At 48.5% G+C, this 13,552-nt stretch overlaps 2 protein-coding genes across 3 annotated transcripts; both read left to right on the forward strand.

Moving 5' to 3' along the window:
* The first annotated feature begins 4 nt into the window (after positions 1–4).
* On the forward strand, positions 5–6,934 carry CBY1 (chibby 1, beta catenin antagonist). 2 transcript variants are annotated; one of them, XM_019734566.2, is made up of 6 exons: positions 63–157; positions 2,558–2,732; positions 3,621–3,731; positions 4,742–4,847; positions 4,936–5,054; positions 6,216–6,934. In XM_019734566.2, exons 2-6 carry the CDS (start codon positions 2,730–2,732, stop codon positions 6,294–6,296), a joined length of 420 nt encoding a protein of 139 aa, XP_019590125.1. In that variant the 5' UTR covers positions 63–157; positions 2,558–2,729; the 3' UTR covers positions 6,297–6,934. The 2 variants fall into 2 exon arrangements, with proteins under 2 accessions (XP_074182506.1, XP_019590125.1); XM_074326405.1 differs by lacking the exon at positions 2,558–2,732 and having other exon boundaries at positions 5–157.
* A 3,366-nt stretch (positions 6,935–10,300) lies between these two features.
* TOMM22 (translocase of outer mitochondrial membrane 22) lies at positions 10,301–13,501 on the forward strand. Its single transcript, XM_019734519.2, has 4 exons — positions 10,301–11,624; positions 11,896–12,014; positions 12,462–12,579; positions 12,807–13,501. The coding sequence occupies exons 1-4, from the start codon at positions 11,508–11,510 to the stop codon at positions 12,879–12,881; spliced, it is 429 nt and encodes a 142-aa protein (XP_019590078.1). The 5' UTR covers positions 10,301–11,507; the 3' UTR covers positions 12,882–13,501.
* The last annotated feature ends 51 nt before the right edge of the window (positions 13,502–13,552 follow it).

Raw genomic sequence — 13,552 nt, forward strand, 5'->3', positions numbered from 1 at the left:
CCTCTGCGGTAGCGCCCAGGGCGGGGCTGCGCGTGCGCGCGGCAGGCGGGGCGCGGAGAGCTGGGCGGTAACTGTCTCGGCGCTGGACGCAGACCCCGCAGCCGGGTGGCGGGCAGTCCCCGGGTCGGCTCCGAGCCCAGCTTCTGGGACGCGTCAGGTACGTCTCCGAGCCCGGCGTCGCCTGAGGGCCCAGATGAGTTGGGACGCCTGGGCGGAAGTTCCGTAGGGGACCCAAGGCCTCCCCGCAGCTGGAATGGCCAGGGGGCGCCGAGCAGGGGGCGGAGGCCGGCTTCATCCCAGGTCCGTTACCGCTCATCTCGAAGTGCTGCCTCGACTGTAAATCGGGGTAGTAATTCCTCCCCCAGGTCACCTGTGAAGGGCATGCAAGGGAACGTTTGTTTGTTCGCTGCAGTCAGTTAAGTCCACCAGCCCTGGGTGGCGATGTACCTGCGCGGCATGCACTTGGCGGGCTCTGAAGTCTGGGGAACGCGGATCCCTTTGAGAATCCGATGAAAGCCAAAGACCCACCTTCTTGTTAGATTAAAACAAGATAATGTATTTTATGGCTCATTGCAAACTGTAAAACATGCACAGTGACGAACTGATAATTATCACCAGCGCGGAGCCCTGGTGATAATTTGAAGCCCAATTCCACCACCTTCTCACGGTTCAATGGGGGCAAGTCGCTTACCTTCTCTAAGCCTCAGTTTTCTCATCTGTAAATGGTGACGGACTTCATTTACTTCCCAGGGTTGCCCTGAGCATCAAATTGCCACAGCTTTTTATAAACCCTAAAGCACTTTAACAACCTGTAAGTAGGGTACTGTTATTTTCTCTGATTACAAATAAAGAAACCTGAGGCCCAGGGAAGGTAAGTGCTGGGGTCACAACTAGGGGTGAACTGCAGAACAGTGGTTGGAACCCGGATGCTCTCCCTTCACTTCCTTGCATCTGAGCCCTCTCTCGATCCAGGGAGTTTCACTAGAAAGAGGGCTGCCAAGGGGGCAGCTGGGTCCACACTAATATCCCAGGAACCCAGGGTCTTAGCCAGAGTTGTTTGTGGATATTGGGTCTGACTTAAAAAGCAACTAGTCCGGACCCTTTCTCTTCCTCATCTGTAATATATTGATGATGGTTGTTGGCTTAAGTGTTATGAGAATTAGTGAAGTCATGAGTGATGTGTCCCTGTTGAAACCCTGAGAAATAAAATAACTTGGCCCAGGTTTAGCAGGCAACTGAGGGGCGGAGGCAGGCCTGGAACTTGGTCTCTTGTGTCCACATGCTGTGCTCAGGCACAGGGGTGCTGTCAGCACAATTGCAGGCTTTACAAGAACAACTTGGGGGTGACCGTCAGTTGGTTAGAGCGCAGTGCTAATAACATCAAGGTTGCTGGTTCGATCCCCACATGGGCCTCTGTGAGCTGTGCCCTCCTTAAAAAGAAAAAAAAAAGAACAACTTGGCTTTCTTTTTTCCTTCATCATATGTCTCCAGATGCTTGGAGAGACACTGTGAAAGTTAAACAAAATTTCCAGAAATTAATATGTGAAAATATCATGATCTTGGAGTAGGCAGAATTTCTTAAATAGGACACAGAAACACTCATCATTAAAAAGAAAAACTTTGTAAATTAAATTCCATGAAAATTAAGAACTTTTTTTTTAAAGGTTTTATTGGGGAACAGTGTGTACTTCCAGGACTTTTTCCAAGTCAAGTTGTTGTCCTTTCAATCTTAGTTGTGGAGGGCGCAGCTCAGCTCCAGGTTCAGTTGCCATTGTTAGTTGCAGGGGGTGTAGCCCAGCATCCCTTGCTGGAGTAGAACCAGCAACCTTGTGGTTGAGAGGACACGCTCCAACCAACTGAGCCATCTGACCATCCGGGAGCTGAGCGGCAGCTCATTGACTTCATTCCAATTGCAGTGGGTGCAACTCGCTGGCCCATGTGGGAATCGAACCTGCAACCCTGTTGCCCAGGGCTTGCGCTCTAACCAGCTGAGCCACCCGTCCACCCCAAGAACTTCTTTAATCAAAAAGAAACCAGTAATAAAGCAAAAAGTCAAATTCCAGAGTGGGAGAAGATATTTTCAATATTCTCTCTATATAAAACAAAGGACTCTTATTGAATATATATAAAGAACCCTTACAAATCAACTTAAAAAATGATCGACAACCCAATAGAAAAATGGCAAAAGACTTGAACAAGCATGTCACAAAAGAGGGAATCCTGATATCCAGTGAGCATATGAAAAGATGCTCGATTTAATTAGTTATTGGGGAAAAGCAAATTAAACAATGTGATATCACCACATCCCTTCCAGAATGGATAAAATAAAAAGGATAGGAAATGCCAAATGTTTACAAGGATCTTTCGTACAGTGTTGGTAGGAGTATAGATTGATACAACCACTTTGGAAACCATTTGGCAGTACTACTAAAGCTGTATATGTAACTGCTCCATGACTCAATAATTCCACCCCTAGGTATAGAACCGGAGAAGTATACTTAATGTGTACAGAAATACACATCCAAGAATGTTCTTAGCACATTTTTTTTTTTCTTAGCACATTTTTAATAGAAACTGGAAACGGTCCAAATGTCACTTTATGCAGTAGAATATTTTATTGCAATGTGAATGAACAAACTGCAGCTACATACAACAACATGGATAAATCTCACAAACATTATATTGAGTGAAGAAATCCAGACACAGAAGAGGACATCCTCTACAAGACCATGGTTATAAAGCTGTTGGGCGAGGCTTGTGGGGTGATGAGATGTTCTGTATCCAGATCTGGAGGGTGGCTATACAAGGGTGTGTGTGTGTGTGTGTGTGTGTCTGTGTCTGTGTGTGTGTTAGTAAAAACTCGTGAAGCCGTACACTTATGATTTGTATACTTTTCTATATTTATGTCATACCTAACTATACAAAAGGTTTACTTCTCCCTCTCCCCACACACCACCCCCCAAATGGGCAGTGTCAGTAACTCGACTTACCTGCGTCTGTGTGAATTGCAGTAGGTTGCCATATGCTGAAAACAAATGTGTGGCTGCCATTATCAGTTCTGCCCCATCATGGGCCTCCTCCTTCCACTGGACACCTCACTTACCGTACAGGACAGGTGACCTTTGACATATGGACTGAGTGAGAGGCACTATTATCAATCTGAAAGTGAAGTATAAATATAGCTTCAAAATGGAGTATATGCCGAGGCTGTCGCCTAGCGTGCTTCTTACCCGTGTACAGGCATAAGGACACTGCCATCTTGTGACATCTTGTGACAAAACTCCAGACAGGCAAGTGAGGCCCTTGCCTGTGGTTAACATAAACTACAGAGCCACACACACCTGTGTGCAAATCCTAGCTCCCCCTTAGGACCTGAGCCTTTCTAAAGCTCATCTGTCAAATGGGGATAACGAGAGGAGCTACGCGGCACGGTTGTGGGAGTTGAGGTCCTGCATGCAAAGGTGTTAGCACACTGCCTGGCACACAGCCAGCACACGACACACGGGAGCCCTCACCGGGATTGTGACTAGCCGCACGAGAGGTATGTTTTCATGACTTGAGGACAGTGACATAAGGTCACTGACCCAGCTATTTGTACCTCTGACTTGTTCTGACCCTAGGACAAGGGAGCATTGGCCTTTCTTTTGTCAAAGATGCCTCTCTTTGGGAATACGTTCAGTCCAAAGAAGACACCCCCTCGGAAGTCTGCTTCTCTCTCCAACCTGCATAATGTGAGTGTCACCACTGGGCTCAGCCAGCTGTGCCCATGCCTGGAGTGTCTCTGATGGGAAGGGGGTCCTCCAGAGGCATCCAAGCACCAGGGCCTCCTTTTCATTCATATTGCTATTGCTAAAATCATTTTGAACTCCTCTTTGGGAATCAGAGCTTTTTCAAGAACCTAATAAGAGAATCAATCTCGTGATTTTTGGCTCCAAGTGGTGTTATCCGATTTAACTCCACTTTATTCTCAAGACTTGGCCAGAAATCAATTTTAGTCATGTCTAAGAATCTAATTCATTCTCAAAGGATGAGGTTTGGCTTTCAGAAGGTTATGTCAGAGCTCCAGAGGCCGTTTCCAAGCTCCTCATGGGCAGAGCTGGTTGCTTTCATCTCTGAATACCCAGCCCTAGTCCTGACCAGGGTGGGTGCTCAGTGAGTTGTAGAAACATTGAAAAACACATCAAAGAACAGCTGTTACAACTAATAGGGCGTTAGCCTTTTGTGCCTTTTCCATGACATATATGGTTCGGTAATAAGCAAATGACAACTTAGAAGTGGATTTTTCAGATGTGAAATAATTCGTTGTATAAATTTCCGCATATACAGCTTTTCTGAAAAACGTCTATTGTATAAAACAGCATGATTCTTCTCTTTTATACTTTAACATATTTTGTTGTACCTTACTTGATTTCTGACTTACATTATTAAATGTGCCGGGTAATGATTAGAGAAAAGCAGTGAGTGGCTGGCACCTCCAGTTAGTGGGAGGCGCTGGGCCCCGAGCCGCAGTGCCACGGCCTCCTGAAGCCAGCAGGCAGTGTCAGTGCCACGGCCTCCTGAAGCCAGCAGGCAGTGTCAGTGCCACGGCCTCCTGAAGCCAGCAGGCAGTGTCAGTGCCACGGCCTCCTGAAGCCAGCAGGCAGTGTCAGTGCCACGGCCTCCTGAAGCCAGCAGGCAGTATCAGTGCCCGAGCCGCAGTGCCACGGCCTCCTGAAGCCAGCAGGCAGTGTCTCGCCCACAGTTGGATCGCTCAACCCGGGAGGTGGAGCTGGGCCTTGACTATGGAACCCCCAGTATGAACCTGGCGGGGCAAAGCCTGAAGTTTGAAAATGGCCAGTGGATAGCAGGTGAGCTGATCTCCTGCCATTTTGTCTGACAAGATTGCGGAAGAACCCCCTGGTGACCTGGTAACTGCCGGTTTTGTCCTTCCGCCAGAGACAGGGATTAGTGGAGGTGTGGACCGCAGGGAGGCTCAGCGCCTGCGGAGGCGAAACCAGCAGTTGGAGGAAGAGAACAATCTCCTGCGGCTGAAAGTGGACATCCTGCTGGACATGGTGAGGAAGGTGGTGGGGGGGGGGCCTGCCCGGCGCTCCTTTCGGGAGACGCGCCGCCCCGAGTCAGTTCAGCCAGCTCACACCGACGTTGCTGTGAATCCAAGGATACAAAACCAAATCAGACAGTCCCTACCTTCCAGGGCTCACAGCCTAGCAGGGAGATGGACAGTAAGCGCAATGACAGCGCCGCCCGGTGAGGGCAACAGAGTCTCTTACAGGGTCTGGTGTCAGCACACGAGAGAGAATAATTTTGTCGAGACAGGAGGACATCCCAGAGGAAGGCATAGTTGAGCTGAATGTGGAAGGATAAGGGAAGGAATGGAGGCTGGGGATGAAGACGTTCCAGGAAGGAGGACAGTCTGCTCATGGCTTGGAGCTGTCCCCTACCAAGTGGGCGTCAGTCAGTGCCCCGGGGCACTCGCCGCATTGGCATCGGTTTCTTGTGGCGGTGAAAAACCCAGCCTGTTGTACCCCGACATGCACGCGAAGGTTGACAGAGGCAGGAGAGCCGCACTCGAGGGGTTGGAGCCTGCATTCTGGAGCTCAACTGCCTGCCTCCTACGCCACCGGCCCTGGTGCTTTAGGCAAGTTACTTAACTGATCGGTGTGAAGAAACTTAGTTTCTTCAGCAATAAAATAGGCAGGATAGTAGGATCGGCCTCATGGTGAGTTAATGATACAAGTAATTTGGAACGGTGATTGCTCCAGAAGCATGGCTCTTACTTCACAGTAAGCTGACCTGTACTTTAGAGAGTTTATATCTCTCTGTCCCTGTCATGAGTATCTAAAGTCCACTGAAAGATCCTGATGAGGAAAGTGGCATTCTATTTTAAGCATTCCGCCCCCATCCCCAATCACCATTATGGGAGCTACAGCTCAGAAGCAACTAATTGTTTAGTTTAGACTTGCCAGTGTCTGCCTTCCTCATCCCGAGGCCTGCTCTCCTTAAAGCAGTGAGTGATGCAATCCTAAGTGATCAGAAACATTGATAGAGTGGATTGTGAAAGTTTTTCCCAGTTAAGAAGGGCTTCCCGTCATGGAGCCTGGAGGAACGTGTTAGAGAAATGCCAGGGGCCTTTCCCAGGCACACAGGGCTGACCTTGCAAACCTGAAACCTAGCGCAGAAATGTCCTTTCTAATGGTCTGCTGCTTTTCTTTCAGCTCTCTGAGACCACTGCCGAATCCCACTTAATGGAGAAGGAACTGGATGAACTGAAGAGTGTCGGCCGGAGGAGGAAATGAAGACCCCAAAGACATTCATTAGGAGGATTGGGAGAAATCTGATCAGAGGAGTGGGATATAGCTGAGGGGTTTTTTTAAGCCAAACTATTGGATTAGGTCCTGGGAGAGAGAGTCATACAATGGGGCCAAAAGGCACTGGCATCCTTGAGTTGGCAATAGGAAGGTGACAACTTAATGGAGGGAACCAGGATCCCAGGCCAGGGTAGAAAGTAGCAATGTACTCTGGCTGTGGCACAGGGAGGCCAGTCTGGCAGCCAGGCCTCAGGGAGGTCTGGGGTGATGGTAAGTCTGGCTGCTCCCCAGTCACTTAACATACAAATGTACCTATCCCAGGCTCATCCTTATTGGATGACACTGTTTGGAGAAGCAGCGGGCGTTCATCCTACTGTCTCCTCACATTGGTGTTTGGGGTGTAGCACAGTTTTAAAGAGCCCTGTATGAGAGGGTGTCAGATGAGCAGTTCCGGTTCCCTGCCCCTCGCGCCACTCTCTGCCTTTCCAGAGTACGTGTTCCCCAGACCCACAGCTGCCTCTGGCATCCCCTTCAGCAGCAAGCCCCAGCTTTCCACGCAACACTATTTTTGTGCTCCTTTGCTGTTTACACTACTTTTTAAAAATTAAACGACGTTATATAAGCTCTCTGTGGCCAAAGTAAAACAAGAAGCATCAAGTCTGGAAGACTGAAATGGAGCTTGGAGTCTAAGCTTCTGTGCTCCAACCAAAGACAGAATTTTTAGATTGCGGGAAATGTCATCATGGCAATGGAAGCATTCCAGCTTCCTGGGCTTGGCAGAGGCTGACCCGGAACAGAAACAGTCTCCATGGCCAAATCCCCTGCCCTCCTCCTTCGGGGAGTTGGGACCAGCCGGGATCTGGCAGGGGCCAAATAGTTGGGGTGGGGGCTGGATTCCAGTGGGAATTTGTGCCTGAGTCAGTGCGCTGAGCTGCTCTGGCTGGAGGAGGGAGCCAGCCTGAGTCAGTAAGAGGGACTCCAGCTCCCAAAATCAAGGGGAAGCGCTCTGAAGGTGGGGAGCCCAGGGCTGTCGTGCAGGGATGGCTGCCATGGTCAGCAGTTGCATGCCTGGGGCAGGGCTGGAAACCTTGCACACACACTCATTTCCTCCTCAGCTCAGCCCTGTGGAGCAGGGACTGTCAGTATACCTGTTTGCAGACAAGGAACCAAACTCCAGGAGGTTCAGAAACTGGCCTAGGATCACAAAGCAGAAGTGTAGGAGCCTGTGGACTCAGTCCACGGTGAGAGGAGCTGGGTGGGGACCTGTGTCATGCAGGGTGTCATGTGGGGTCTCAGCTCCGGCTCCCCGCACAAGAACGCAGCACATAGTGAGGCCAAAAAGGAACACCCACGGAGCCATAGATAGGGGAGTCATACCACTATAGTCTCGCTGGCGGCTGGGTTGGAGATACAGGAAGCAGGAGCCACACGATCTGCAATCTGCCGTCCGCTTCTCTGCCAACCAACCTCACTTGCTAACTGCAATCCGCCTCTTTACAATCTGCACACCACACTCCACGCTTGCTAGCGTAGCCACAGCAGTTATATCAGTGGCTAATGGCTAACTGGTTACAGCTGACGGCCAGCTAGTCACAGCTGATGGCCAGCTACCACCCAAGCCAGCACCTTTCCACATGAGGCTGAGAGCCTGGAAACTGTTCTCTGGGACTCAGTCCCCACAACCTGCCTCATACGAAGGCCGCTGTTTGTAGTCCATCTGTACGGCCCGCTCGATGGAGGGGTAGAAGCTCCAGCCCGTAACCTTACTTTCTGACATAGAGAATAAGCACAGGAGGAATTGGAGAAGGATACAAATATATGCAGGGTGTGCAGCTCCAGGTGCAGGTAACAGGAGCAACTGAGAGTTCGCTGACTCGTAGACCTCTATCACTAGCGACCATTTACTGAGCACCCTTATGCCAGAAACCTGATTGTAATTCTTACGAGAATTCTTCAAGCTTGTTATCGCCCCCTGCTTTTAGATGAAGAAACCAGCCCAGCCAGGTGACACAGCTGGAAGGGATGGAGCCCGGACTGAAACCCTGGGAATTGTGGGGGGCAGGTTTGATTATCACAAGGATGTGGGTCCCCCTCCATATCACCACGGGCACCTGAGAGGGCTGGCACCAGTTCTGCAGTGAAGGACTTTTGTTTTGAATGGTAAGGGAAGCAAGCCATTGGTGAGTTTCAGCAGAGGAATGCTATGACCCACTTGATTTTTAAAAGGCTCCCTCTGGCTTCTCTGATGAGAACAGACGGAAGGGGGCAAGGCTGGGACCAGGAAAGTGGCAGTAGGAGGTGAAGTGGTCAGATTCTAGACACCAGTGTTTGCTGATGGGTGTGGAGTGTGTCAAGGACAATCCTATAGATGAAAGTCTCTAAGAAAATGGTGGGGGCAGGGGGATCACCCATATCTCACCACCCTAACCCTTGTGTGTTTTTTCCCCATCGAGATGCTATGTACTTTGAAGATCTTTCCTTTTCAGTCAGACACATTCTTCAGGTTCTGGCTGAAATGCTTCCTTCTCACAGCCTTTATTAACCAAATCGACTACTTATGGGGCCTCCAAGTAAAGAGTGCTATCTAGTTGAGATTTACTCTCTTATAATCACTGCAACAATTTTGCGTATTTCTGTGCCGAGTGTCAGATCAGGGAAGAGCTGTTACTGAAGAGTTGAGATAGAAAGCTCTGTGGGTGTGAGAATGAGTGTAGGATTAGAGGCAATAGTCAGGCAGTTTCACAGCTTGAGGCCTAGCACGGGGATCTCTATGCACAATGGTCGGACAAGAGCTAATGAGTATTTTCTATTGGAGGGGGAAGCTTACAGCATTAATGCTTTCCTAGCATTCTCAAAGGGATCTAATGCCCTCCACCGACCCAGGTTAAAAACTACTATTTTACCAGTTCAAATTTGACAGGACAGAAACAGGTCGGGTGGAAATCATGGACTCAACAAATGGGGAATGGAGCTAGGTGGCGGGGTTCTACAACACCCATCTCCATCCAAATGGCAGTCACCTTTGAGCCCTGCATGGGGCATCATCTCACTTGGTGACACCCTTGCTTGTCCCCATGTCCTTTGACTGACCCCTGGCCTGGCATCAGTCTTGACATACTTGCGACCACTGACCATTTCTCCTTGAGCCCTTCAGTGAGGCCACACTGCTCCGGTTTTCCTCCTTCCCCTCCCGCAGCTCCTCCTCGAACCTCTTGGGATAGGAGCAGAGGCTCCCCTTCACCCTTGACCTGTTTTTTTTGTTTTTTAATTATTATGACTTTATGTCTTTCATTTAAAAAAATTATTGTGGCAAAATATACATAACAAAATTTATCATCTTAACCATTTTTAAGCATACAGTTCAGTGGTATTTAATACATTCATAATGTGCAGCCATCACCACCATCCATTTCCATAATTCTTTTCATCTTGTAAAACTGAAACTCTGTTCCCATTAAACTAACTCCTCATTTCCCGCCCCCCCAGCCCCTGGCAGCCACCATTCTACTTTCTATGGTTTTGACTAAGTATCCTGCTGACCTTTAAGTGTCTGATTCCACAGGGCTCTGTCTTCTGTCTTCCCTTCCCACTCTGCCTTTTCTAGTGTCTCACCTACTCCTAAAGCTTTGAATGCTCTACACTGCCTGATTGTCAGTATTTTTTCTTATCTCTTGACAATTTTATAATTGTTGAAAGAGCTCTTTAGCCTTAAACATTGTTTTTTTTTAAATCACATGTTGCTTTTGTGAATATAAACAAGATTAATTGGTTAAAATTTTCCTAAAACTTCTTCACATTAGCCTTTTGACTTTCTACTTGATGTCATTGGTATGTGTGCTTTCCACGTAAGATTGCCTTCTCTACCTTCAAGAGTACTGCTCTTCCAACATTTTGTAAGAGTCCATAAAAGAATAAAAAACTATGGGCACTGAGGATCTGAAACTGCTCTTGATGTAGAGCCTACTTTTAAAAAAATACATTTAATACACGCCAAAAAAAAGCATAATTCATAAATGTACAGCCTGATGAGTTATCCAAAATGAACCTACCCATGTAAACACCATCCAGGTCAAGAAATAGGATTTTGCCAGTAGCACGGAGAAGTCATCTGCCCCTTCCCAAATATTACCTTCTCCTCCTCCTCAAAAGGAATCAGTATTCCCACTACTGATTGGTTTTGCCTGTTTTTGACCTTGATATAATGGAATCATAGCAGTAGGCCCCCTTTGTGACATAACATTTTGTAGTCAGAGCTGCCCTGTCCAAAGATCCAAAGATGAAAAGGACTGAGGACTGCATCTGGAGGCAGTGCCAGCACTCCTCCCGAATATGTAAGCGAAGGACAAAGGCTCATTGCTGCATTGTAGTGCTTCAGATAGGGCTTTGGATTGTCCAGTCCTGAGAGTCTCAGATTCCATGGCTAGTTGGCTAAAGGCGTATATAAATTACCCTCCTGTTAGATTACTTGTGGAGCACATTATGAAAAGCATTTTCATCTATAATACCGTATAGGCAAAAAATTAAAATATAGATAATACCTAATACTGGGTAGGGTGTGGGGGCAAGGACACTTCATGCACTATTGTGGAAGTATATGATATCATAATTTTAAGGGCAATTAGCTAATACCTAGTAAAAATTTAATATTCATACATTTTGCAGCAAACCCACTTCCAGAAATCTATCCTCCAGAAATACAGCAACCCTGTACTGTTCCTCAATTTCCTCATTTCTAAAATGGGGATAATAGTACCTTAATACACACACAAACAATGCCTGGTACTTAAGTGTTAATTCTTGCCTTTGTTTTAACACATTTGGACTGTTTACTTGACGTTTCCCAAAAGACCAATAAACCTCCAAATCTCTAACTTAACTCCTACCAAACAACAAAAACGGATTAGTGTTTCTCAAAGTGCGATCCCTGGGAGGCTTGTTAAAATGCAGGTTTCCGGGCCCACTCTAAACCTTCTGGAGAGAATTACTGCGGAAGGACCTGATTTTATGCTTTAACAGGTCTACCTGGTGTTTTTTTCTACTGATGTCTCAGCCGTCGCGGGACGTGGCTGAAGGCAGGTGACGACCGCCGGCCAGAGGGAGTCGCTCTCCCGCAGCCTCCAACCTCCGGCTCCCGGAAGTGGCGCTCTATCTGCGCTGCACTCGCCTCCTCTTTTCCGCTTCCGGTGTCCCCCGACAGCCATGGCCGCCGCCGCTGCAGTCGCGGGTCCTGCGGCGCCCCTGCCCCCGGACGAATTGCTTCCGAAAGGCGATGCCGAGAAGACTGAGGAAGAGCTGGAAGAGGAAGACGACGATGAGGTACTGGGTCCCCATGGGGCACAGCGGGACGGGGAGCGACGATCCGGGCGGGAGCGGCCGGCTCGGGGGTGTGGGCTCCGCGTGCTGCGGGATCCGGGTGAACGCGCGTCGCGAAGCCTAGAGAGGTCGGAGCGGAGGCGTCTTCTCCGGGAGGCGGGGTTGGGGGCTCCACTGGGCCCGGGATGCCCTAGCTCCAGGGAGATTCTGTGTGCCCCGGCGTCGGGGGTGGTGGCTGCTGCTTCGGCCAAGATTGGCGCATTCTACATCACAGCTAGATGAGACCCTGTCGGAGAGACTCTGGGGTCTGACGGAGATGTTCCCGGAGAGGATACGGTCCGCGGCTGGAGCCACTTTTGATCTTTCGCTCTTTGTGGCTCAGAAAATGTACAGGTAAGGGACAAGGGCAAAGATATTGCGGTGTGCTGTGACTGCGCCCGGGCTTTGGCAGCAGCAGACCCGGGCTGGAGGCCAGCCTGCCATCTAGATCGTTGAGTGACCTTGGACTCGTGGGACCTTAACCTTTTAGTCTCAACTTCCTTTCCTGTAAAGTGGGGATTCTTGTCGTTGTGAGGATCAATTCAGATTACGTGAGATAATTTACATGTAAGTAGCTTTGTAAGAACTTGAGAGAGTGTTAACTGCTATCACTAGACTACCAGAACTGCTCCTCCTGTTTCTGGTTGGAGTATGGTGTAAGGGTTGGGTAGAATACGCTTGTCAAAAACATTGGAGTATGCAGCGTGAGGTTTAGTTATTGGTTCGAGGTTCGGTTACTGGTTTGTACTTAGTTCAGCTGTCTGGTTTCGCCTCGCTATCATGCTCACACTCCCTCTGCAGGTTTTCCAGGGCAGCCTTGTGGATCGGGACAACTTCCTTCATGATCCTGGTTCTTCCTGTTGTCTTTGAGACCGAGAAGTTGCAAATGGAGCAACAGCAGCAACTGCAGCAGCGGCAGGTGAGCCCAGACCCTGGGCCTTTTGCCAGTGGTGAAGACACAACTTGTTTACTTCTCCAGCACCTGGGTAGACCAGCAGTTAATGTGTGGGTAGAGATTGCGAGGTGTTCTGTGTTCTTTTAGGTTCAGCATTGTTTTCCTAGACCTTGTCTGCCACTGGGCAGGTATGATGCAAATGAGATCCCTAGGCCTGTACAATGCCTTACATCCCTCCTTTTCTTTTCCAGATACTTCTAGGGCCTAACACAGGGCTGTCAGGAGGAATGCCAGGGGCTCTACCTTCACTTCCTGGAAAGATCTAAATTGTAGTTGACCTGAGGAGGAAAAGTTTGAAAATTCAATAGTGTTTGAACTGCTGATTTTTTTTTTTTTTTTTTTAACTTTGGCACATTGATCTATCTAAACCTAGTTGGGAGAATTCTCCCCACATTGTCTTATGGAGAGACTCCCAACTTGCAACTGTGCCCTCCACGCTGTCCTTATTTCTGTCCTCACTCTGATAACCAGAGTGCGGCAATGCAGACGGTTACTCCAGCTCTGGCTATCCCACCTTTCACTGAATTACTCCTGACCAGAAGATCTCAGTATCTCATTGTGGGGTAGGAACAGGTGCCATTGGGAAAGATGTACCCCTGACCATTAATGACCATTGTTTTGAAGAATGGAGGTGTTGGGGGAGGGTGGCACACACTATATGAAATACAAAATACATTACAGCTGTAGTGTAAAAGCAGGCACTGAATTCTTCTGTATGTTGGAAAAGAGGGAGGGCCAGCAGCAGCTTTGACCACAGGATGGGGACTGTGGAGGACAGAGCAGGAGCTCATTTCCTCTGCACATGTTGGCTGTTAGACCTGTGTGTGTGTAAAAAAGTCCGTGCTCACTTTTTGTATTTAAATATTAAAAATTATTCCAACCAAAAGTGTCATGTTTGTGCTTGTGATACACACCTTGAAATCAGATCACACTAGAA

Source organism: Rhinolophus sinicus, linkage group LG02 (assembly GCF_036562045.2).
Source record: "Rhinolophus sinicus isolate RSC01 linkage group LG02, ASM3656204v1, whole genome shotgun sequence".
Classification (NCBI taxonomy): Eukaryota; Metazoa; Chordata; class Mammalia; order Chiroptera; family Rhinolophidae; genus Rhinolophus; species Rhinolophus sinicus.